Below are 25,279 nucleotides of genomic sequence, written 5' to 3' on the forward strand. Positions count from 1 at the left end.
TTGGGGGGGGGCGGATTTTGTTTTGTTTTTTGTTTTTTTTGAGACGGTGTCTCTCTATGTAGCCCTGGCTGTCCTGGAACTCACTGTGTAGACCAGACTGGCCTCAAACTCACAAAAATCCGACTGCCTCTGCCTCCCAAGTCCTGAGATTAAAGCAGTGTGCCACCATGTCTGGAAAAGTCCTTTTCTGTTTAAGAGTTCAAACGGTCTTACCCTTCAGCTGAGCCATTCACTAAATTGGATCCCCCAATACGGCGGAGCTTATACACTTTTTCTTGGACAGCCTAAGTTAGGAGAATCCCTGTTATTTTCAGGCTTGTTCTCGAATGCTTTGTGGCTTTCATCAACTGTTTTTTGTGAAGTCCCAGGCCAGCCTGGGCATGGGAACCTCTACTTAAGCATAAAGCTCCTGGATGCCCACAAGGCAAGGGGCAAGAGTTGGTTGGAAGGCTGTTTGGTGGTTCCTTCTACTCCAGGTTAACCATCTAGGGAGAAGTCCAGCCTGACAGCACATGCCTCTGCTGTCAGAGAGTTGGCGGCTCCTGGCTCTGGCTGTTCATACAAACTATTGCTGGCGTTCTGTATCGGCTGCAGAGAATTTGCCAAAACTGGTTTGGTTTGGATTCAGAGGTATGTAAAGCATGTGAGGCAAGGTCTCCCCACCCCCACCCCACCCCCCAAGCTCTGTCTGTTCTGTCTGTCATAGCAAGGCTGGTCTGTTCATCCACTGCCGTCTCTCACTGCGGTCACAACATGTATTTAATTTCCAGAAGGAACCCTCAGAGACACTCACTTCCACCGACTCTCAAAGTAAACACAAAAGTTTAGACCACCTCAGAATCAGACACACGAGTGTTTAGCGTGGCTTGAGTGTGGTCTGTGAAACTGCGGTGTTCTTGTAGCGCTGGGGAACTTAACCCGGAGTCTCTGGGTGCCTGGCAACAGCTCTGCCATTGAGCTACACCTCGGCTCTTATGAGACAGAGAGTAACCTCCACTGTTTGTTGTTGTCATTTTGTTGCTGTTTGTTAGTGATGGACTGTGCTCTGTAATGCAGGCCGGTCTCCAGGGCCAAGTGGAACTCTTTAGTTTTCTGAGCCCTGAGATGGCAGGTGTGAGCCACACACCTGTCACCTGCCACCGTTCAGTAAACTGGCATCTAGTTTGCCTGCCTGATAGTGGAAGAGCCAGCCGGACCCTCTTGCTCTTTCATTTATATGGTGGGTCTTTTTTTCCCTCCCATCTACTCAATTATAATCTGTGTCTTCATGTTTATAGCATCTTCCGTAGACGAGTTGAACTTGATGTGTAGTTAAGAACGGCCTCACACCCTGATTCCCGCCCCCCCACTTCCAAGAGCGGGGGCTACAGTTGTGCCCCTTCACGCTCAGTTTTCTTCTTGCTTTGCTCCCACCCTCTCTCATTAAGGCATCCAGGGATCCCTGGCTTTTATCTGGAATTCATCAACGGGAGATGAACTGACCCAATGGCTGGTGATGTCCCAGGTAGGCAAAGCGCTTATGGATTTTTATTTAAATATTTTGCTGTTGCCAGGGGTCGAATCACGAGCCTTGCTGGGTTATTGTGCTCATTTGCTTTTTTGTTTGTTTTGTTTTGTTTGTTTTAAGATGTGTAAGCAAACCCCGGGGAATATGATAAACTGGATTTTCTCAGCACTTTGTAGACACCAGTCACGGAAGCAAGGGGTGATACCCTTTGAGTTTTCAGTGGTCATCCAAAGAGTCACTGCAGAGCCTCTGCTCCAGGGCAGGCTCTAGGATCCTGTGCTAGGATCGAACAGGCCCTTGAGTCGTAAAATGCTCCCCCCCCATCTCCCCCCACCCCCAACTATAGCTCAAGGAGCAAGGCCTACATATTTTTTTTTTTAATTATCAGTATTACTAGTATGATCAGTATGCCCAGCTAGCAATCAATTAAGACACTGACACTTGTTATATTTTAAAATAGCCTTCGTTAACCTGGGGCAGGGCAGACGTTAATCCTCTAAACTACCTCCCATAGTGGGGCAGGTATGGGATCCCTGCCTCAGTCCCATGCCACCTTCTTCTAATAACTTCTATCAAGCTACCTCCCATCCATAATCCCAAATACTTGCTAATGTTCTTCATCTTGGCTGGAATCCCTGTCCACACCAGCCATGTGTTTCTCCTCCAGCTAACCCATGGCGGCCTTCCTCTCCTCCCTTCAGGTATCTCTCTCCTTGTGGTGGTCTTTCTTCTTCCCAGAATCCCTCTCTCTCCTAGCCCCACCTATCTCCTTTGCCCTGCCCTGGTGGAATGGCTTTTTATTAAGCAAAAGGTGGGTCACAGAGGCAGCAAGCAGTAGTTAGCATCAGACCATCCCTCAACACCTACATGCCCTTTGGCTGACACAGAAATACGTTGGTAGAGACAGATGGGGAAGATGGATGTGCTCACACAGGTGGATGGGAAATCAAGGCAGGAGGTGGTGTTTTGATGCATCCCAGAGAGCTGCGACTAGACAGCCATTCGCAGCACAGGAAGCCACACATTCACAGGAGCAGAAATGTCACCTAGGGTGTTTGGGGAGCCACAAGTAGTCCCATGTGACATAGCAATGTGTATGAATAGGTGGCCAGGTAGGACAGTGGAGAAGATTGCCTTTGGGACCAGGTGATAAATGCCAGGTCAATGAGTGCTGGGCACCTGATCATGTGGTGCCTGCCTGGCCCCAAGGATGTGGTCCTCAGAAAAAACAAAAAAAAAAAAACAAAAAAAACAAAATCATGATCTAACCAATTTGGAAGATGGATGTGGGCAGGATGGCACATCAAGGCAGAGGCAGGTGATTACGAGTTCCAGGCCAGCCAAGGCTACATAGTGAGGCTGTGTCTCAAAAAAAAGAAAAGGAAAAGAAAAGAAAAACCCCTACCAATTATGTATAATTAATGTATACTATTAAGAAATACTCAGGCTGGAGAGATGGCTCAGAGGTTAAGAGCACTGTCTGCTCTTCCAAAGGACCCGGGTTCAATTCCCAGCACCCACATGGCAGCTCACAGCTGTCTGTAATTCCAGTTCCAAGGGATCTGACACCCTTGCCCCCATACCAATGCACATAAAATTAAAAATTAGAAAAAAAGAAATACTTAGCAAAATACATCAATAACAAAATCAAAAATAAAAAGCATCTCTACCCAAACTGCCTGTGGGGCTTAGAGCTAGGTGCCGTGTACATCTGTACTCTCTCAAAGGGTGTGTGCAGAGGACACCATCCACCAGCTCATAGGAAAGCTCAAAACAACACATAAAATTCTTTTCTAAGCAGTGAAATTCCTCTCTCTCTCTCTCTCTCTCTCTCTCTCTCTCTCTCTCTCTGTGTGTGTGTGTGTGTGTGTGTGTGTGTGTGTCTGTGTCTGTGTCTGTCTCTGTGTCTCTGTGTGTGTGTGTGTGTGTTTGTCTGTCTCTGTCTCTCTGTCTGGGTGTGTTAGATTTATAAAAGCTTTGAGGTACAATAACTGGGCAGATATCAACCCTCTTATTATTATTATTATTATTATTTTTTTTTTGCTAATCCCCAGCTACATACCCCAAGTTATTTGCCATAATTGTTCCTGTCTGGCCTGCTTCTGCTCCATCAGGCCAGCCCTCATGGCCACCTGTTCATGGTCCATGCTGCCCCATGGTGGTTTCCTTCTCTCCAGCTTCCTCTCTTGTTTCTCTCTCCTACCTCACGGTCCCCATCTGACCCCAAGCCCAGGAACCTAAGCTCCGCCTACTTCTCTTCTGCCCAGTTACAAGCTTCTAGCTATTTTTATTAACGAATCAACTTTAAATTGGGGAGCAAGGTTTACCCAACATCACTTGGCGTACATGAGCGAGACCGTGCTCATCTGGAGAGTAAACAGATCTTGGGGATCAGTATTTATCATTTGAATACATAGCACCAGACCAACCCCCAGCATATCACCTTATTTAAGGCAGGAATTTTCTGTGTTCACCAGAGCATATGCCAGGCTAGCTGGCCCTCAAGTTACTGGAGACTCCAGTGTCTCTGCCTCCCAACATGCTATAGGGGAACCGGGATTATAGACATATGCGGTCATCACCACAAGGTTCTGGGAATTCACACTCAGGTCCCTCATCCTTACATACCAACTGTTTAACCCACTGAGCCTTCTCAGGAGCCCAACAGATGTTTACCTAGCCATTCATCCAGGGAAAAATGAGGACAGGTGAGTCATGAGGGATTGTGGGTAAAGAGGTCAGGCAGAAGTTGTTGTAGTCACCCTGGGGAGAAGAGAGTCTTCATGAACCTGCATGGGGGACAGGGAGCCTGGGATATTTGTGAGCTCTCTGGCTTCTGGCTTAAGTCATGTCAGATCTATCTTTGATTAAATTCCTGGCGTCCAGCTCTGTGCTGTGACTGTACTTGGCACTGGAAACAATCCTGCGGTCTGAAGCCTCAGCAGGATAGGCTTGTCCTCAGGGCAGAAGTCTCATAGAGAATTAGTACTCTGGGGGTCACCGGTGAGCAGGGAGGAAGGCGAAGCAACAAAGTGTTCTCTTGAAGTCAGGGTGGATGTGTAGAGAGGAAGAGAGTGCTGTTGATTTCCCCTGTGCAAATGCAGCAACAATGCCAGACTGACTTCTGTATTTGATAGTAATGCTAACTACTGGCAAGGTGAAACAAACCTTCATACTGTTTGAGCAGCAGGCAAAAAGATGTGCCAGAAACCTTAATAGGTGAGTACTTATTTTAATCCAAATATTCATTTAATCCAAATGTATCCTGGATATTTCAAAAATATTTGCTGACAAGCACAGGGTACTTTATGAGGTTGTTCATAAAATTATACATAATATAAAACAACTATATTATTTAATGTCATAAGCTTTGTTAAATAAATTACGGCAGTTGTAGGGTGGAAAAGCACCACGATGCCAGTTTTAAAATATTTGAGAAGCACCATGGCAAAGTGTTGGGATATGTCATTGAGTGAATACATATCATTAAGCAAATACAGCAAATGTGATTTGTGTGTGTGTGTGTGTGTGTGTGTTAACTAATATACAAGGCCAAAAGTTCAGCTCAGTGTGTGAGCATCCACTTAGCACATACAAGGCTCTGGATGCAATCCCCAGCACTGCAAAACATACACACACACACACACACACACACACACACACACACACACGCACATGCACACACACACATGCGGGCGCACACACACACACACACACACACACCTCCTCCCACCTGCAACATCAGTACCTAAGTCCATCCTCACTCCAACCCATACTTGTTTTCAGTATCTTGGTTCTGTCTCACCTGGTCACTTCTAATGGCTCCTGGGCATCATCCATTGTTTTTTATGGGACTTTGGAGCAGTATGGAAATTGACCTGTAGGTTTGGTTATAAGACAGTCTAAGTGTGTGCTTGAGGCACAACCGAAAGATTGAGAATTTGATATTTAAGGGCTGGAGAGATGGCTCAGCAGTTAAGAGCACTATTAGCTCTTCTAGAGGTCCTGAGTTCAATTCCCAGAAACCATCTATAATGTGATCTGAGGCCCTCTTCTGGCATGCAGGTGTAAGTGCAAATAGAGTACTCAGGGAGATAGATAGATAGATAGATAGATAGATAGATAGATAGATAGATAGATAGATAGATAGATATAGATATACAAAAAGAAAATAATAATTTGATATTTAAAACCTTGAAATGATCACATCAAGCAATTGGTGACCATCATACATTTATTTGGAATTTTATTTTGAATCCACGCTGGAGAATCCATAATGGATCAAAACCCTTATATAGCAGCACACTGCCTATTGAGCCCTGTATGGTTTCTCTCCTGGGATCATCTCCAGCAGCTACGCTTTGCCTGAATCTCTCTAGTTTCACTGTTGTGCAACTTGAGGTAAGGTGTTTAAACTGTGTGCCTCGGTTTCCCTCCTCCGAGATACCTCAGATTCGGCCCAGGGTTCTATCAGCAGCGAGGTCCTATGGGCTTGACCGAGAGCCCTCGCAGAAGACCGGTCGCCAGCCTGCGGCAGTCTGCAGGCTGCACTCCCGCGACAGCGGAAAAGGCGCTTAGCAGGCGAGGAACAGCGGAGGCCGGACCCTGGCTGTTTCTGGCGACGGAATATATGCACCGTCCTTGAGGCACGACTGGTAGCCATCCGGTCCCAACGGCCGGAACTATGCGCGCGTACGGAGACCTGTAGCTGTGAGTCCTACCCCAGCACCTGCATTCAGGGTCCCTCCCAACGCGGAGCCACTGGCCCCAAGGTGCAGGTGCCCGTTTCAAAGACACTGAAGTCTCTGCGCAGAGCCTGGGGTGCACCTGTGCAGCAGAATGGGGAGCCAAGACACGCTTGATGGCCTCTCCCGGACCCTCATCCTCCCATACTCACCTCGGGGTCGCACCCGTTACTCGCCTCCACCCCGGCCATCTCTCTGTGATACACACACCCGTGGGCCTAGGTCCGGGCTCGGGCCCGCCCCCGGGCCCCCATTGGTTGGCCCAGTTAGGGGTGGGACTGAGGAAGCGCTCCTGGGTCTGGTCCCCGAAGACCCGTCAAGCTCCGGACACCGGTGGGTCCGCGTCGCAGGAGCCCACGTTGTTCTGCTGACCCTACGGAGCGCGGCGACGGCCTGCCGAGGACGTAGTGCGCAGTTTCCACGGAACTTCCCGCCGCAGCGAACTCAGGCCTCCTCTGCACTGTCCAATCCTTGCCGTCGGGGCGTCGCTGGATGCGAGTCCCCTGAGAGTCGGAGATGGCCACGGGTCCCGGACTCCTCTGGCTGCTTGGCCTGGTTCTGTGCCCGCTGAGCGACGGCCACCTCCCGGGTCCCCCGCACGTTTTCCCCCAACGTCGCCTAGGAGTACACCAGCGCCGCGACATCCAGCGCGAAATCCTGGCGGTGCTCGGGCTGCCGGGGCGGCCCCGACCCCGAGCGCCACCCGCCCCTGCTCGGGAGCCAGCGTCTGCGCCCCTCTTCATGCTGGACCTGTACCACGCCATGGCAGATGACAGCAGTGGTGGGCAACCGCAGCCTCACCTGCACCGCGCTGACCTGGTCATGAGTTTCGTCAACATGGGTGAGTGTGGGGAGAGACCCAGAGGAGCTGCAGTCTCCACGTGGAGAGCACATGGCCGCCTGTCTGGGAATGACTTTTTTTTTTTTTTTTTTTTTTTTTTTTTTTTTTAGTCACTTGTCTGGGGATGCTGTCCTCAAGAAGCGTGACGAAGCAGACACGGCCACGGGGGAGCGGGGACTACAGGGGTCAGGGCTGGAAGGTCTGAGCACTAGTGCGAGTTCCCAGGGTTTTTGCCCACCATGGCGCCCAGGAGTGGCAATCTGGTGATGCCCAGGTCCCCTAGGTGGCACCGGAAAAGTCAGTCCTGGCGAGACTGATGAGTAAACAGAGGCTGTGATGCTGTCATTGTGATAACCGCAGCCCTGAAGAAAGGGACAAAGTTCAGTGTGGAAACCTGTGGTCATATCATCAAAGTGACCAGAGCTGACCCTCACGCCCTGACAGCAGGCTCTTTCTGGGCAGCAGGAAGTGGGTGGGTGGGGTGCACTGTCAGGAGGTGGCGTGGACAGACTCAGACCATGACTGTAGTCTTGTGGGCCTGGGCCCCAGCGCTTGAACCTTGGCCTGGCTTGGAAAGTGTTCAGGCCAGAGAATGACCCAAGGGGCAGCTGTGAAGTCCATTCTCCCCAAGTGGGGCTCCTCTTTTCTTCAGGGATCTCTTGACCTCAGGAGCACTTTCTTACTAGTCTTAAAAGTATTTTCCCCCAAAACCTTTATCTGTAGTCACGAGTATTTACTTTTAGTCAGGTCCCTGCACCTACTCTGTTCCTGTCTGCAAAAGACAGCTTGGGGCTGGGGCTGGGTACCAGGCCTTGAGCTGGGAGCAGGAAAGGAAGGGCCTTGCTGTGACCACCAGCCCCTTGTGAGCAGCATGCTGAACAGCCAAGCTCTCTTATTTCCCAGGCAAGGGCAGGGAGGCAAGGGCAGCCTGGAAACAGCCTGATAAGACCCGGGCTGCATGGCTGTGTCCAGCGCTCCGTTTTGTGACATCCCTTTCAGAGCATAAGCAGACTGTAGTGGGTAGCCTCAGGTTTCTGGTTTCCTCAGCCACCCCTTTCCTACCTGAAGTCAGGGACAGGGGACAACCAGACCTCTGCTGCCAGTGGCTACGGTGCGGGAAGAGCGCAGTAAAGGACAAAGGCAGGGCTTAGCCAGCACTGAGAGCCCACGGGCAGGAGGGGCTGCGGCCAGCGGGATCTGGGTTCTGCTTTCCTGCTTAAAGACTCAGGCTTGTGTACTTAGGATGGACTGACTACACGCAGGCTGGCGACAGGCTTTCCATGCTCAGGATAAGGCTGATCTAGGGTGCAGGAATAGAAAAGCTTGAGGCTAGAGTTGCCCAAGAATGTCCCCCCCGGGGGAGCCTCTGATCAAAGTGAGTCACCACCCAGCCCATGCCTTACTCCCCTCCCCCATCCGTCTCTCTGGATCAAGACATGAACAGCCCCAGTGGGAACTGATGCTGTGAACAGAGCAGGGCCCAGGACAGCAGTGCGCCCTTTAGAGACATCATTTGTTCTCTCCAAGACGCACATTAAACTCTTCTGGGACTCCTGGTATAGATCACTGGAGATGACGAACAGATGAGCCGAGAGAGCCAGTGGAGGGTAAACCTGGTCCAATCCCTGCTCAGCTTTGTACACAAAACAGCAAACTTCTCAAGCGAGCTGGTCATGGTGACTCATGCTTGTGATCCCAGCACTCGGGAGGTGGAGACAGGAGGACGACTACAGCTCCAAGAAGTCTGGGCATCAGAGCGAAACCCTGTGTCAAAACCCACATACAAACACAGAGAGCCTATGGCAGATTGCCCCATGCGTCTGGTCTGTGTCTAGAAGTAGATTCTAAAAGCCGTGTGTCCCATATTTAGACTTTTCTTCCAGTTCAGATCTCTGGCCTCTTACATTCTTCCATTTGTCGCTGGCTCCTAGCAGCAGCATGTGAATCATTTGGGAATTCCTGCTTTATGGACTCAGGTTAAATGGCTAGCCCAGGCCCATGCAGATTGTTGAAGGCCGCATTCATAGTTATAGGTTCCAAATTGTGTTTCCTACCAAGTCACATTTCCTACACATCACCTGAGTGTCCCAGCACGATTCATGGAATTGGAAAAACAGGTCTTTGTTCGGTGCAGACACACTGCGAGCAACCCCTCAGAGCATCTTCGTTTTGACACACTGGCCATGCTAGTAAACTCTTTTCAGCCAGAGTGATTTTTTTACCTGCTGACTACAGGGCCCCCGTGTGTCACACATGTACCCGGATGCCTTCTGTTAGCAAGCCAAGCTGAGCCTGAAGGTCAGGACTCCACGTGAAGCAACAGCAGCCCAGTGACTTCAATGGCTGTGACCCTGTGGAGCAGATGTGACAGCAGACCCCTGTCCCTGGTGTCCCTGTGCTCAGAGAATGGAGAACACTGAGCTAGCTGGTACTCTCAGCACCAGACCCAGACTCTTGTCCCCTCCCGGATCTGCCCTTAGTCCCTGCTTGTCTCCGCCATGTGTCCTCCCTGCTGTGGTCCTGTTTCTTGCCGGTGTCTGCAGTGATGGTATCTGAGACACGAGATGCGTCCCAGCCCTGGTCTTTGGCTCCGTTTTAGAGGCACCCGCTTGCTCTCACTGCCCTGTCCCTGCGCTGGGTGGCCTCAGGCCCTCCAGTCCTTCCCAAGGGCAGAAGGAGATTAGAAGGACCAGATGTGCTCATGTCAGTGGACAGGCAGGTGGCTCTGTTCTGGAGAGGGAAACTGAGGCACAAACTACACTAACAGGCAGAGTCCAAGCAGGATCATAATGGAGCCATGTGCGCTTGCGTCAGCCCCTTTCCCAGCCCAGGAGCTTTTGTTCCCAAGGTCTCAGATGCCCAAGGGCAGGGGCAGCAACGAACCGTGGTGGCCGGATCTGAGGGAATGAGACTGTGGGCATTAGAGACACGGCCGTGGTCCCTCTCGGGCCCTGCCAGCTCTGTGAACAGTGATACTTGCTCACCACTGGCCTCAGGGTCACTTCCTTTGACTCTTTCCCAAGGTGTTCCTTCATTTCTTCACTCACTCACTCACTCACTCACTCATCCTCTCCTCCCACAAGCAGTCATGCGGTACCTACTGTGTGTCATGAGGCCTGGCTCCTGGTTCCGGTGGCAGGGCATGTCACACTGCCTGTGTCCTTTCGAAGGCGACCTTCACGTAGGAGAGACAGAGAACACGTACATGCGCCATGAGGGCGGTTGTCAGGGATAACGGACACCAGAGGACCTGAGAAGGGTTGCGTCAAGGGACTTCTGACCTGGGGCTCACACAGAGAGACTCCCCATCCGGTTTCCATGCCTACTCTCACTGTGATCTGGCCTATCCTGGCCCCGACTCTGAGCCTCAGTTTCCCCCTCTGTAAAATGGAGATGCTTTTCTTGAGGGGCTGCCAGGGCTGAGTGAGATGATAACCAGGCTGGCCACATGCTCAGCCCTCCAGATCTGTTCTTGCATTTGCATTCCCGAGTACTGCGGCAGGAGAGTGAGGCTCAGAGAAGGCTGGGACACTCCTGAGGCCACACAGCAGCCGGTCGGCATCCTGTGCTTATGCCCTCCGTACAGCTGACTGGCTCTTCAGCCTGGGCCCTTGTCCTGTCCCTAGATGCAGTAAGAGCTACTGTACTACATTAAATGTGAATATATGTTGTAAGTTGAGAACTCTGAGCATAGTGTTGCTGGAGTCACGTGCTCAGTATATAAAACTCAAACCATCCAAAATCAGGGGCTCCCATGGGAATCCCAACTTTACTAGCCAGTCTCCTAGGCTCTTTTGATCCTTGTTGGCAAAGATCACTTGGCCTGTTTTTTTTTAAATGCATTATTTTTATTTTAATCATGTGTGCACATATATATGAACGTGTGCATTCATGTTCGTATGCACGTGGGCATATATGCGCACACAGGTACACATGCTTATCAGGGAGGGAGCAAAGTTTATGTTTGATGCCTTCCTTGACTGCCGTTACTTCATTTACTGCAGAGTGCACTGCTGCCACTAGCTAGCCAGCTTGCCCTGCAGATCCCGTCTCTGCTACCCCAGTGCTGGGGTTATAGGCAGCACCTGGCCTGCCCAGATTTTTACATTGATTCTGGGGGGTCTGAGTTTCCACCCTAATGCTTTCACAGTGAGCCCTTTACCGCTGAGCATCTCCCCAGCCTTTGCTTCTGGTCTTATTTTTGGACTTGAATTCTATTGAGTGAATCTATCCATGTTAAATTATCACTAGTGGATATTTGGTTCTTTTCAGTTTTGGGCTACTTGATTGCTGTGTGCCCGTAGACACAGCCACTTTGAAACTAAGGCAGAGGCATCTCTAGCTTAAGGCTTGCCTGGAAACTTTAATAAGACCTTGAGTTAAACTCTAGTACAATAATAAAATATAATAATAATAATAATAATAATAATAATAATAATAATAATAATAATAATAATAATAATAATAAGCTCTGAAATCATCCATCTCTCCTGGGGCCTTGCCCTTCCTGGGTTCCTGGACACGTATTTCCACCATTGAACTACAGTCATGACCACCTCCATTTTTGGAAAGTCTTGATAGCTTGAATCCCAACTTCATCCCTGAGAGACAAGGCCTTCCCCAGACTGAATGATGCTCCCCATTTCGTAGGATGCTTGGCTTTCTTCTGTCTGTCCGATTTGGGGCCACTGCCAGCTCACATCGTTCCTGGTTCTCAAGAAACTGAACTATATGGAAATAGGCCAAATTAGATTCTCCCCGGCCCTCGCCCCACCATGTGCCCCGTGCCCCAGCCGCTTGCTGCGTGCAGGTGGGCGCGCTGGGCAGACGGGCAGAGGGGAAGGAGACAGCCCAGCAGGAGTCAGGGAGCACGGAGAGCTGCACCAGGTGACACGGACGCCAGCCGCCCCCATCTGTGTGGCGCCAGCACTGAGCACATCTGAGCACCTCCTGACACCCCCGGGTTCCTGGGACCCAGCGGGAGGAAGGCGGCTTCATTATTCTAGGGTCCTTGTGGGGGAAAAACATGTTGAGAGTCACCTCCATCCCATATGCCACCTGTTGAACTCCCAGAGCCACTCGGTTCACATGGCTGAGTCTGAAAGTCCATTTTGAACGGGACTCGAGTGCGTGTGTGACCTTGGCAGAGAATTCTTGGGTCTCCGTTTCTCCTCTCTGATACCCAATTCTGGAGATCTCAGTTCTGACCCAAACTCTTGCCACCCTTTCCTAAGGATGGGGATTCCTCTAGGGATGAGTCACGCGGTGGAGAAGCACTCAGGCCACCTTCTCACAGAAGTCTCCTCCCGTCCCCTCAGGCGAGAGGGATGTGTCATCCTGGACCACCGCGTTCTTGAGTTTCTTCTGCAGGAATCGCACCCTTGCTCACATCTCCTGGGAATTATTTTTTACCTCGGCAGGCTTGATGTGGTTGCCTGTGCGGGTGTTCCCTTTTAATTTGGGGTCTGGAGCCAGCTGAGGACCGGGCCGGTAATTATGTGTGCAGAGCCGTTTATGGAACCGGCCTGCTGAAAATACCTCAGGATGAGCCTTGGCCTCACCACAGTGCTGATGTCCTGGGGGGAGAAATTCCTTCAGATGAAGAATGCATAGGTCACCAACCCTAGGGCTCCACCCTCCTCTGAGGTCCTGCAGGAGCCCAGGAGACCAGGGTGAGCATTACACCTGCAGGCCAGAAGAGGGCATCAGACCACATTACAGATGGTTGTGAGTCACCACGTGGGTGCTGGGAATTGAACTCAGGACCTCTGGAAGAGCACTCAATGCTCTTAACCTCCAAGATTTTTATTTTTATTTTATTACTATAACTTTTTTTTTTTTTTTTTTTTGGCATTTGAAAGTGAAAGGAGGGGTCAGGTGGCGGTGGCACATACCTTTGTAAGGCAGAGGCAGGTGGATCTCAGAATGTCCAAAAGTTGGGGGGAGGGGAGTGGAGAAAGTAGAAGGAGGCTCCCTAAATATCCTTCCTTGGGCATTTCCATGCAGCTGAGTAAATGTGGCATTTGTTCTTCAGATTTGTCTGCCTGACAGCTGCACCCACCCTGAAGCCCACCTCAGCTGTCACCCGCATCCCACCCACCCCTCACCACCTTGGGCTCTCAGACTATGTGGTTCCCCTTGGGTTGGAACACACCATTGTTCCTAGGCAAGGTCTCTAGGGGTGTCCTGCTTAGCTCACTGCTACACCCCACATTGCACTGGTGCACACCATCTCTCCTCTGCATAAGTAGCTATTGCCAGCTGCTAAGACACCCTCCTATCCTCCTTCAAGGAGCCTGTTTATGTCCCCAAACCCAGTGTGGCAGACTCCTCCAGCACTTGATGGCCTGTCCAGAGCCTTCTGATCATACTTGGACTTTTATTTCTTTCTTATTCATTCTCCTTTACTCCTGTCCCCTAGAGGAAATGTGGGCCCTGTGTCCTCTAGTTGCTGGCACTGGGTGTCCCTCATTCCCCCTAAGGTCCCTTCCCCTGCTGACCTTGTGACATGGCTGCCCTCTGCTCAGCCGCTCCCAGGACACTTGAAGGGAGTTAAACACAGCCCCAACAGCCCAGCTCAGCTGTCAGATCCAGGGCAGGCTCTGGGAGTCCTCTGTCCCACTGAAATTCATCCAATTATGTCCCTGTCCACAGGGTTTTCCCCCCGGAACTGTGATTTTTCTGCCTTGGGACCTGTGTCCATCCGGCCGCTGGCCTAAGCTCTGGGAGGCACTGTGATTCATCCGCGGGTCCTGGGCCTGCTGAGCACTTGCTGTGTTTCCCACTACCCCACTTTCTGGAGCCAGATGTGCACCCAGGACAGACCAGAAGAAGCTTGTGTTTGTGTGTTTGTGTGTGTGTGTGTGTGTGTGTGTGTGTGTGTGTGTGTGTGTGTGTAGGCGGGACCTGGCCACACCCAGGCTGCCTGGGCTCCTACTCTGAGCACAAGCCATCCTGGCTCCTGGTGATGACCCACTCCCACTTTGCCTTCCAGTGGAGCGTGACCGTACTCTGGGCTACCAGGAGCCACACTGGAAGGAATTCCGCTTTGACCTAAGCCAGATTCCTGATGGGGAGGCTGTCACAGCTGCTGAGTTCCGGATATATAAAGAGCCCAGCCCCCACCCGCTCAACACCACCCTCCATGTCAGCGTGTTCGAGGTGGTCCAGGAGCGCTCCAGCAGGTACCTTCCCTCTGCCCAGATGCCCGCCTCATGGTCTCACGGCCTAGGCTCTGGCCAGGGTCCTGCCCAGAGGGTGCCTTTCCAAGAGAGGAGAAGGAGTCTCCTGGGAGAGGAGCCTCAGTCATGAGGAAAGGGTTTGGCCTGGAACTCCCTGTCCTGCTACTGTGGCTGTGGCTGTGGCTGTGGCTGTGGCTGTGGCTATGGCCCTCGATAGGCCACAGCACTGAGCCACTGAGCCAGTGTCCCCATCATCACATGAGCACAGTACCCCGTCGGGGGTTGGTAATCAGTGAAGTGTGGTACCAAAGGAGGCCAGCCCAGAGCCAGGCAGGGCAGAGGCTCTGAAAGTGGTCCCCAGGGCAGGCACAGGATACAGGCAGCTGTGCTGACCTCGACCCTCGGTTAACTGTTCTTTCATGTCCACAGGGAGTCTGACTTGTTCTTTTTGGATCTTCAGACACTCCGGTCTGGGGACGAGGGCTGGCTGGTGCTGGACATCACGGCAGCCAGTGACCGCTGGTTGCTGAACCAGAACAAGGACCTGGGACTGCGCCTCTATGTGGAAACGGAGGATGGTGAGGCTCCCGGACTGAGCAGGGAGCAGCCCTGGGGGTCTGGGGAGGTGGTTCCAGGAAAGGCTGCCAGGCTAGGACACAGAGCGCTCTCTCACGGTGGGGGGCTGGGAGGAGCATGCTTGGCCTTTCTTGAGGACTTGCTGGTCAGACTGGTGAGGTCCTGGACAGGGGGAAGCCCCAGCCAGGAATGCCTTCCTGTCCCTCATACTTAGCCAGCTCTGGGATCCTCTCCAGGAAAAATGCTCCTCTCTCTGGGCAGCAGGCCTCACTCTGAGAGGAAGAAAGGCTCAGGGGTCTTATCAGCCCAGCCAGGCCTGGGCTGTCTCAGCTGGGCAGGGTTGGAAGTCAATGCCTAAGCCTCCGTCTCCTCAGCGACAGAGGTTGGCACCCACTGCTTCACTCACAGGGGTTTTCTGGGACATTTTCTTTATGTTGGGCAGTGATGACAGAAAGGACAACGGGGCAGGAGACTGGCCTCTCTGGGGTCCAGCAAGAGGCTGGAGGGATAACTTGGAAGGAGAAGGCCAGAGAAATGGCAGATGTCACTCTGAGTTAGAGAAATCTGGCAAAGTGCTTGGAAAGTTCAGAGCAGTTTAACAGCAGGGTGACAGATGGGACTGTGGCTTTAAAACATCTGGCTAACTTCAGTCCTTCAAGGTGGGGGGATATCCTAAACACCCTCCCGGCACAGTGAGCTTTCCTGTGTGCACTGGGGCCCAGTTGTCAGCAGCATTAACCAAGGGTAGGAGTGTCTGTCCAAGGCTCTTGAGCGACAGGCCAGGCGGGCAGGCATGGCCAAGGGTGTCCTTAGCAGAGTGAGCTCCATGGCGATCTCCGACAGTGTCCTCCCTGCTCTATGACGCACCGCAGAGGTAACATGAGGCGCGCTCACAGGGTGTACCCTGGATTTCCCTTTCTGTCTGGCACCTGGGAGCCCCGTAGCCCGTGGACGTGGACGATGGCTGCGCTGAGGTATCTGGCTTGGGCGCTCCCACGGCCCGCGCTGCCCCACCGCCTTGTCCGCCGCTTTGCTAGCGACCACTGCGGGCGCGTCCACTTCTACACGGACCCGGTGAAGGCGGTGGAAGGTATCAAGGACGGGGCGACCGTCATGCTCGGGGGCTTCGGGCTCTGTGGCATCCCCGAGAATCTGATCGGCGCGCTGAAGACGACGGGCGTGAAGGACCTGAAGATCGTCAGCAGCAACGTAGGCGTGGAGGACTTCGGCCTGGGCATCTTGCTGGCCTCCAAGCAGGTCAGGCGTGTGGTGTGCTCGTACCTGGGGGAAAACGCGCTATGCGAGCGTTTGTACCTGGCAGGCGAGCTGGACCTGGAGATGACACCGCAGGGAACCCTGGCGGAGCGCATCCGCGCGGGTGGCGCGGGCCTGCCCGCCTTCTACACGCCCACGGGCTACGGCACGCTGGTACAGGAAGGGGGCGCCCCAATTCGGTACTCGCCTGATGGCCACCTGGTCACCCTGAGCCAGCCGCGGGAGGTACGCGAGTTCAATGGCCGCCACTACCTGCTGGAGCACGCCATCCGCGCAGACTTCGCCCTGGTCAAGGGCTGGAAGGCCGACCGCTCCGGCAACGTGATCTTCCGGGGCAGCGCACGTAACTTCAACGTGCCCATGTGCAAGGCCGCGGACATAGCGGTGGTGGAGGTGGAGGAGATCGTGGACGTGGGTTCTTTCCGCCAGGAGGACATCCACATCCCCAACATCTATGTGGACCGCGTGATCAAGGGGCCGAAGTACGAGAAGCGCATCGAGCGCCTGACCACGCGCGACAGCAAGCCTGCAGCCAAGAGCAAGCAACAGGACACACCCAGGACGCGCATCATCAAGCGCGCGGCTCTCGAGTTCGAGGACGGCATGTATGCCAATCTGGGCATCGGGATCCCTGTCCTGGCCAGCAACTACATCAGCCCCAAGATGACCGTCTACCTGCACAGTGAAAACGGGATCCTGGGCTTGGGCCCGTTCCCCTCGAAAAATGAGGTGGATGCTGACATCATCAACGCGGGCAAGCAGACGGTGACCGTGATTCCCGGGGGCTGTTTCTTTGCCAGCGATGACTCTTTTGCCATGATCCGCGGGGGACACATCCAACTGACCATGCTCGGTGCCATGCAAGTTTCCAAATATGGCGACCTGGCCAACTGGATGGTGCCAGGCAAGAAGGTGAAGGGCATGGGCGGGGCCATGGACTTGGTGTCGGCTGACAAGACCAAAGTGGTGGTCACCATGGAACACTGCACCAAGACAAAGGAGCCCAAAATCGTGGACAAATGCAGCATGCCGCTGACCGGCAAGCGCTGCGTGGACCTCATCATCACCGAGAAGGCCGTGTTTGATGTGGACCCCAAGAAGGGGCTGACGCTGGTGGAGCTGTGGGAGGGCTCCTCGTTGGACGACATCAAGGCCACCACAGCCTGCTCCTTCAAGGTGTCCCCCAACCTCAAGCCCATGCAGCAGATCAAAGCTGACAACTGAAGAGCCCTGGCCCTTCTCACCAGGGCTGCTTTATGAAGGAGTTAGTGAGCTGGGAGGCATTCTGAGCAGCGTGTGACCATTGTACCACTGGCTCCTCCCGCTTCCTGCTGCTCGATGGTCTCTTCTCAAGAGCCAAGTGATTTTAATTAAAAACTCCAAGCTGAGCCTGCGTATCCTGTGCCTAACTAAAGACTTCCACTAAAACCGTTGAGGATACTTTCCCCCTGTCCCATTTTCTGTCTCAGTCGCACACAAGGCTGCAGAGGGTCCCCTGGCAGGTCTCAATGCCAGTGCTGCCCCTCATAACTGAGTCATGAAATGCAGAGACAACCATGAGAGCAGGAAGACGCCCACCCAGAGCTCGCCTGCTGCCACTGAGTGCAGAGCTGTGGGTTCCGAGCAGGAAGCGGCGTTCACTCCACTTTGCCCCTCTGGGTTCTCTTCCCGGTCCCCTGGTTTCTGTTCCTAGTTTTGTCTCCCTGAATCCTGCCTGTGCCTAGCTTCCTCCTGGGAGCAGCTTGGTTGTCCCTAGAAGGCAGGCAGGCATGTTCCTGTGGGATGAAACTGTGGGAAGATGGTGCTGTTACTCCACCGTGAAGACCCACTGTGCACAAGCAGTCCCAGTGTGTGACAGAAGAGGCCGGGGCTTAGTGCAGGTGGAGTGTAGGATCTAACCAATGGCGTGCATGGATTCTTGGCGTGTAAAATGCAGCGCCCCCTGTTGCCCACACCACACTGACATTCTGTTCCGCCAGTCCAGCTGGCCTGCCTCCCTGACCCCAGTGTGGCAGCCCTGGGGTCTGCCCTTCTGAATCTGTGATCTCACAACTAAAGTAAAGTGCTTCCTGCCAGACTCATCTGAGTCTTTTCCAGGGGTACACCTGCCACCCCCCACCCTCACCCCACAGCTCTCAGCCACAGTCCTGGGATGGAGTCTCACAGGGCTACCACACATTTTTGGTGGCAGAAGAAGTCATAGGTCAAAGGTTAGATTGATGAGTTTTTCTTTCAAGTGGCTGGTGGACTCCTGGGATGGAGCCAGCTGCTTGAAGGGCTGACCCGAGTGGACTGTCCACCACAGGCGTCCGTGGCCCTGACCTCAGTGTATAATGAAGAGCCTGGTAGAGTCCACGTGGAGTAAACAGACCTGCGTGTGCATGCACATACGAGCGTGTTGTCTTGCGTTAGCTTTTGTGTTAGGGATTGTCCCGAGGGTGTCATACTTACTAGGCAAGTGCTCTACTTCTGAGCCATGGCCTGAGCCCTCTGGGCTTTTTTACATTTCTTCCAGCAGTGGCAGTGGAAGCCAGGACCTTGAGCAGACTAATAAGACCTTGTCCCTGAGCCACACAAATGCCCAAGTTTATATGTGCACATGCATGCATGTGTGTGTGTGTGTGTGTGTGTGTGTGCGCGCGCGCGCGCATTGGTGCTTGCAAGAAGTCAGCTGAACAATGGCGCTGTTTAATGACGTATGAAGTGAGCATTGCCGGGCTTTGGTGTAAGGAATCTCACCCAGGCACAAAGGGAAATGGTTCTGAGTCCTGTCATGACCCTGATGCTGATGGGGGGTGACCCATCCCAATCAAGCTGCTGCACATGAGTGGTATTCAGGAGACTATCTGGTTATTACACTGTTCGATTGGTTGGTTTTTCAATACTACTTCTTATTCATTCCTTGAAATTTTCATGCATGTATACAACGTATTTTGACCATATCCACCTGCCACTTCCCACTGCTGGTCATCTACACATGGGGGTGGGGCCATGGGGCTCAGGCATCCTACCAGAAGCCAGATCTGTCTGGTCTCTGCTTTTTTTTTTTTTAAATGCTTTCCTGTAGACCATGCTGGCCTCCTGCTCAGTATGGAACAGATGACCTTGTGCCCTCCTTCTTCCTGTCTCTACCTTCTGAGTGTTTACAGGCTGGGCTACCAGGCCAGCTTAATATACTGCTTCTGCAATTAGAAGGGACAGGGCCCACTAGCAAAGCCACAGCTGGTGGAGGCTTTGCTCTCCTGGGTTGACTGGGCTGTGGGAGCACCTGCAGTCCTCGGTGGACCTGGGGTGAACTCCCCCTCTTTAGGTTCTATTCTTCCTGTGGGCAAGGCCCCGTCTGTCTCCCGGAGGCCCCTCCTTTCCTTGAAGCCGTGAACACACAGTTGCCACTGGGACAATGTGAACTGAACCCTCTGCTTTGTGACTGTCCCAGCCTCTGTCCCTGTTCAGCCTGTGGCCTTGGTGTGGGCATCAGAGGGGCAGTGAGTGTCCACCCTTGGATCAACAAGCCTGCGGCGCTGGGAGAATGTCTGTCCTTGCAGAGGCTGTCATGAGCTGGTGTGTCATGAGCCACACCTTCTAGGTCCCAGAAAGGACCTGGGTGTTGGGTCATTGGACCAAGTGGCCCACCCCCACTCCACCCCCGATCTTGAACATCTGGCTTAACCTCTGGTCATCTCTGAGTGACTGTGACTTGGGTTACAATGAGTAACTAAGGAAGAAGGTAATGGGCAAATCCCTTGACACGTGTCAAATGTTTCCCAAGCCTGTGTCAGGTTATCACCAGCAGATGCCTGTGGCTACTGAGGTCCCTGTCCCTGCCACCTTAGACCTGCTGGCCAGAGTGCTTGGTTTGAACTCCAGATGAGGAAACTGAGGTTCCTAGGTGCCACACCGCCACTTACAAATTGGTCTCTCTCTTGCTCTGCTTCTGTCCCCCAGGTCACAGCATAGATCCTGGGCTGGCTGGTCTGCTGGGACAACATGCACCACACTCCAGACAGCCTTTCATGGTTGGTTTCTTTAGGGCCAGCCGGAATACCGTGCGGGCCCCTCGAGGTGCACAGCCACTGAAGAAGCAACAGCTGAATAAAATCAACCTGGGAATCTTTGGTGAGAGCCTGGCTGGGATCTGAGGCCTCCTTTACAGAGTAGAGTCTTTCCTGTCCATCAGCTAGGTGGGATGGGAGCCCCTTGACTTTGGGGGTGTGCCTGGCAGGGAGGGTGGGCTGCAGTCTGCAGAGGAAAGCAGAAACTGGGTGTGCCCTAGGGTCCTGCTGGGGTGTTCGCCGGGGTGTCTGGAGCCCTCCTCCCCCCAGGCAGCAAGGTGAGAGATCCTGCTGAACCACCAGACCCTGTGGTGACAGGGGAGCCACTGAGGACTGTTGGGCTGGGTCATGTGTGCGCGCAGGGATCTGGAAGTGGAACTTGTCTTTCTAATGCGTTAGTTTCCTGTTGTCCTTCATTGCGAATGTGCCTGTCACGTCACCCCCACACTGGGAGTGCCCATGGCAACTCTATAGAGCAGGACCCCTGAATAGAGCATGCACTTTCTTGTCCCTGCAGATGATGGCCACGGTTCCCAAGGCAAAGATGTTTGCCGCAGACACGAGCTCTACGTCAGCTTCCGGGACCTCGGCTGGCTGGTAATTCCTGCCTCTCCTCTGAACGCCACCTGTAGAGCCTGCTGTGTGTGGGGTGGAGCAGCTGTGCCTTTAGTTATGAAGAGAAGCCATGAAAACGGAGGCGGCCTGAGCCCTCTCTGCCCAGTGAACTGCCAGCAATCCAGGAGGGAAAGTGAGGCTGGGTGGGCAGGGCCTCTGGGCTCTGCCTGCTGCTGCAGGAGACACGGGCAGCTGTGGAGGAGACAGCAGAGGAGGGGGAGGTGTAAAGAACGGAGCTGGGGTCCAGCCTCGCTTACTGAGGGTCGCTGAGGGGGTGCGGGTACATGGCCTCAGGTCTTCCTGTGACAGGTGCTGTGCTGACGGGCTATGGGAGGACATGGATGTGACTCACCTTTTCCCACCCACAGGACTGGGTCATTGCGCCCCAGGGCTACTCAGCCTATTATTGCGACGGGGAGTGCATCTACCCTCTGAACTCCTGCCTGAAATCTACCAACCATGCCACCATGCAGGCCCTGGTCAGTACCACAGAGGCTCTCTTGAGACCTGAGGGACTGGAAAGGCATCAGGGTGCAAAGAACAATAGCACAGCAGACTCTGACACAGTCTGTTTTCTGCCCCTCAGTAAATGTTGTTCACATGGGTGTTCCTAGACAGGCACCTGAGTGCATGTGCTGTGCACTTGCACAGGTGGGAGACTGTGGACTAACACGATACAGCCCTGTGGTCAGACTGAGGCATACGCACAATGGATGGGTGCCTAGGCAGGGCCTGCAGGACCCAACATGTGCCCTCCGTATCCTGGTAGAGCTGGCCTCCCCGATGGTCACATGTACTCACTTATCATGCCCGGCCGGGGGATCCATGAACCCTCAGCTCTTTGGGGGTCTGGTCTCCTCCTGGGCCTCTTCCCCACCTCTTCTTTCCTGGCTGTCTGTTCTCTCAGGTTCTTAGTGCTGAGCTGCAGTTTGGGCCACACTCAGTGATGGAAGTTGCTACCAGGAAGGCAGCTTCAATCGCCTATTTCCATATATTTGTGCTTGTAAATCTGGAGTTGAGTCTCCCTTCTAGAACATTTTGTTTGGAATCCTAGCACCCAGTGACCCTTGGCCCTGTGTTTCCTTAGTGGGCAGTTGTGCCCAATGATGCTCTAGAGCAGTGGTTCTCAACCTGTGGGGTCGAATATCAAATATTTATATTACAATTCATAACAGCAAAATTACAATTAGGAAGTAGCAACAAAATAACTTTATGGTTGGGGAGGTGGCCACATGAGGAACTGCATTAAAAGATAACAGTGTTAGGAAAGCTGAGAACCACTGCTCTAGAGTGAGCATCATGCCTTAAGAGCGGCTTTGGGCCACTGTGAAGGCGTCCTTTCACAAAGGGCACTGGTGTTTGCTGGATGCCTGGAGTCACTGTCCTGAGAGACACTCAGCCTGATCGCAGAGAAGTGAACGCTTTAAAGATGGGTAGGATTGGCACCTATTTCAAGCTCAGTGATGCAGTCAGATAGCCACTGGGACCCCATGCAGCCTACTTATCAGCTGCAAAGACAGCCTTGCTTTTCAAGTTGAGGTTGTGCCACATGGGGGTGTTAGGGGGGCAGCATTCTTGAATTTATGCCTTTGTTCTATTAACATTTCTAGTCTAGTCTGCAAGACAGACTGTCCCTTCCACAGCTTACAGCTACCAAGTGGGAATGTAGTAAAGCATAGAGCAGTGTAGGGTAGTGAGGCCCCAGGGCACCCAGTGCTGGGGACCAGCAAGCTTCTCTGAGGAGGCACAAGTGTATGTGATCGTGGACCAGAGTGTAGAGTGCCAAGGGGCTTGGGTATCAGTCCCTCCAAGCCAGGTGCCTGGGCTGTGTCTTAAGGGCAGTGGGCAGAGCAAATGTGCCGGGAAGGGCCTGCCTTAGCTGCAGGTGGAGAATGGCCGTGGGCTGGTCAAAGGGGCTAAGACCTTCTGGAAGGGTAGTGGGTGGGAACTGGGACCACCAGGCTCATGTTTCTACCTGCATCCCCTCCCTACTAGGTGCACCTGATGAAGCCAGACGTCGTCCCCAAGGTGTGCTGTGTGCCCACAGAGCTGAGTCCCATTTCACTGCTCTACTACGACAGAAACAATAATGTCATCCTGCGCAGGAAACACAATATGGTCGTCCAGGCCTGTGGCTGCCACTGAGTCCCTGACCAAGAGCTTGCTGCCACTAATCCATTTACCTAGTTGGGCCCCTCTCCTGAGGCAGGAAACCAATAGACCCTATCAGGCCCAGGGCTAAGGCAGAAGGCAGGGTTTTCAACTCTTGTATCTACAATCTGCCCTCTTTCACAGGCTCAGCCCTCTGTTCCCTTCCTCTGCCCAAGGGTGGGTCCTGGTTACAACCTTGGTGGCCTGAGTCCCCAGGCAGCAGCCTATCTTGCCCCCCGCCCCCCCCCCCCGGGGAATCCATTTAACATTGGCACAGGAGTCCAATTTACCAAGCTTTTCATGATTACTGACCCAGCCTGACTTGAATCAGGATTCATCAGAAGGCTTAGGTGTGTGCAGACATGATCAACTCCCCCGCACCCCACACACTCCATAGCCTGCACCTTGTAGGTGCAAAATGGGATTTCTGCATAACAGTTTTTAAAAGCATGGAAAAGCCAGGTGTACTGATGTGCACTTGTAATCTTAGCCCTTGGCAGGAGGATTGCCATGAGTTCAAGGCCAGTCTGGGTAATAGATTAAGATCTTCCTTCAAAGAAAACAACCAAACAAAACCCTGTGTGTTTACTGATCTGTCACTAAGCCTCTGGCCACAGACAGGTGCAGGACGCCAGCTGATGAAAAATTTGTTGTGGATTTTATATCTGAATTCAGCCGTTGTCATTAAAGGAAATGCCAGCATTTTTCTTACCCATAGTCCCAATTTTTGCCTTGGTGCAGTCATCACAGGCCAGCACATAGGCAAACAACTTGGCATTAGCCAACAAAACAAAACAAACAAACAAACAAACAACAAAAACCAAAGCTGGGACCTGTCTTGATGCTGGATCAAAGGAACCATGGGTATGGTGAGCCCAGAACAGAAGCCACGCAGTCCCCAGGAGAGAGGCACTGTCCTTCAGATGCTCATGGTCCAGGCAGAGGCTGCAGGGCAGGACTTGCGTTGTGAGGGGAAACACAGCTACACTGCTAGGCATTCTTGCCCAGGCTCCAGAGCCACACTGACTCCTGCCTGGCAGAGGGTCAGTGTCTCACGTCTCCCTGTGAGAGGACCATGACTGTGTGTCTCCTATCAAGAACTTCAGCCTCAGCTATCCTTCCAGAACTCCCTGGAAACCCCCGTGTGTGTGGGCTGAACCCAGCAGGCCTCTCAGGACTCTACTGCCACTGGCAATAGGCAAGCCAAGCCCCACCCCACCTCCAATGCACCAATCCCATGATGTCTGGCAGAGGTTTGGTTTATCTGTGCAGGGTTTGTGACAGCTAATCTTGGTTGTCAAATTGACACCTGGGACCCTCAATGGGGAACAGCCCCCAACAGACCGGCACATGGGCACACCTGTGGGGCATTTTCTTGCTGGAGGAAAGTCCAAACCAATGAGGCCAGTCCCATCCCTGAGCAGGTTGTATAAGAAAGAAGGTTCCGGGGCTGGAGAGGTGGCTCAGAGGTCCTGAGTTCAATTCCCAGCAACCACATGTTGGTTCACAACCATCTATAATGTGATATGATGCCCTCTTCTGGCCTGCATGTGTACATGCAAGCAGAGCACTCACTGTATACATAATAATAAATATTTTTTTAAAAAGCATTTCAAAACAAACAAAAAAACAAAGGTTCCTCCATGGTTTCTGCTTCAGTCCTACCTTGCTCCCCTCAGTGATAAACTCTGATGTAGAACTGTAAGCTAAATAAGCAAAGCCTTTCCTCAAGTTGCCTCAGGTCATGGTATTTTATTACAGCAACAGAAACCAAACCAGAACAGTGTTCCAGTGTGTCTCTCTGTAGACATCCAAGCAGAGCACTATTAAAGGAAGGGACACCAAGAACCTCCAAACCTGTTGAGTGTCCACAACTGCATCTTGGCCTCATTCTTCAGGCTAAGAGTGAAAAGGGTCACTGTCACAGGAAGTCATCATCTCCCGGCAGCCTCTGCTAAGATCTTTAGGCACAGCCTCTCTTGGTTCTTTTTTTTTTTTTGCAGGGTTTGTTTGTCTTAGATTTTTTATTTATATTGTATTCTGCCTGCATGCCAGAAGAGGGCACCAGCTCTCATTAGAAATGGCTGTGAGCCACCATGTGGTTGCTGAAATTTGAACTCAGGACCTTTAGGAAGAATGTCTAGTGCTCTTAACCTCTGAGCCATCTCTCCAGCCCCCTCTTGGTCCTGTGGTCCTTCACCTCAAATGCCTGTCCTAAGATTGGTTCCTGCTCACTGAGGCTGACCTCTGTGTATAATGAACGAGCAGGGTCAATCTGCCTGGGCCTTTCTAGATGTTCCTGTGCAGGTAATTTTTAGGTAAACAAATATTTACTT

General features: G+C 52.6%; 2 protein-coding genes across 2 annotated transcripts in view; both read left to right on the forward strand.

Moving 5' to 3' along the window:
• LOC311599812 (bone morphogenetic protein 8B-like) overlaps positions 1-23,654 on the forward strand; it is a 27,302-nt gene extending 3,648 nt beyond the window's left edge. The window contains exons 2-8 of the mRNA XM_084785848.1: positions 5,960-7,093; positions 14,088-14,277; positions 14,704-14,852; positions 20,071-20,241; positions 20,695-20,774; positions 21,161-21,271; positions 22,788-23,654. Of these exons, the coding sequence (XP_084641974.1) occupies positions 6,769-7,093; positions 14,088-14,277; positions 14,704-14,852; positions 20,071-20,241; positions 20,695-20,774; positions 21,161-21,271; positions 22,788-22,937 (1,176 nt within the window). The 5' untranslated portion in view covers positions 5,960-6,768 and the 3' untranslated portion in view covers positions 22,938-23,654. The remainder of the gene's footprint in view (positions 1-5,959; positions 7,094-14,087; positions 14,278-14,703; positions 14,853-20,070; positions 20,242-20,694; positions 20,775-21,160; positions 21,272-22,787) is intronic.
• Positions 15,738-17,669, forward strand: LOC311599811 (succinyl-CoA:3-ketoacid coenzyme A transferase 2A, mitochondrial). The gene has a single exon (XM_084785847.1). It carries the CDS (start codon positions 15,811-15,813, stop codon positions 17,347-17,349), a length of 1,539 nt encoding a protein of 512 aa, XP_084641973.1. The 5' UTR covers positions 15,738-15,810; the 3' UTR covers positions 17,350-17,669.
• Positions 23,655-25,279: the final 1,625 nt, after the last annotated feature.

This window comes from Acomys minous, assembly GCF_964271855.1.
Source record: "Acomys minous genome assembly, chromosome: 6".
In the NCBI taxonomy this organism is placed as follows: Eukaryota; Metazoa; Chordata; class Mammalia; order Rodentia; family Muridae; genus Acomys; species Acomys minous.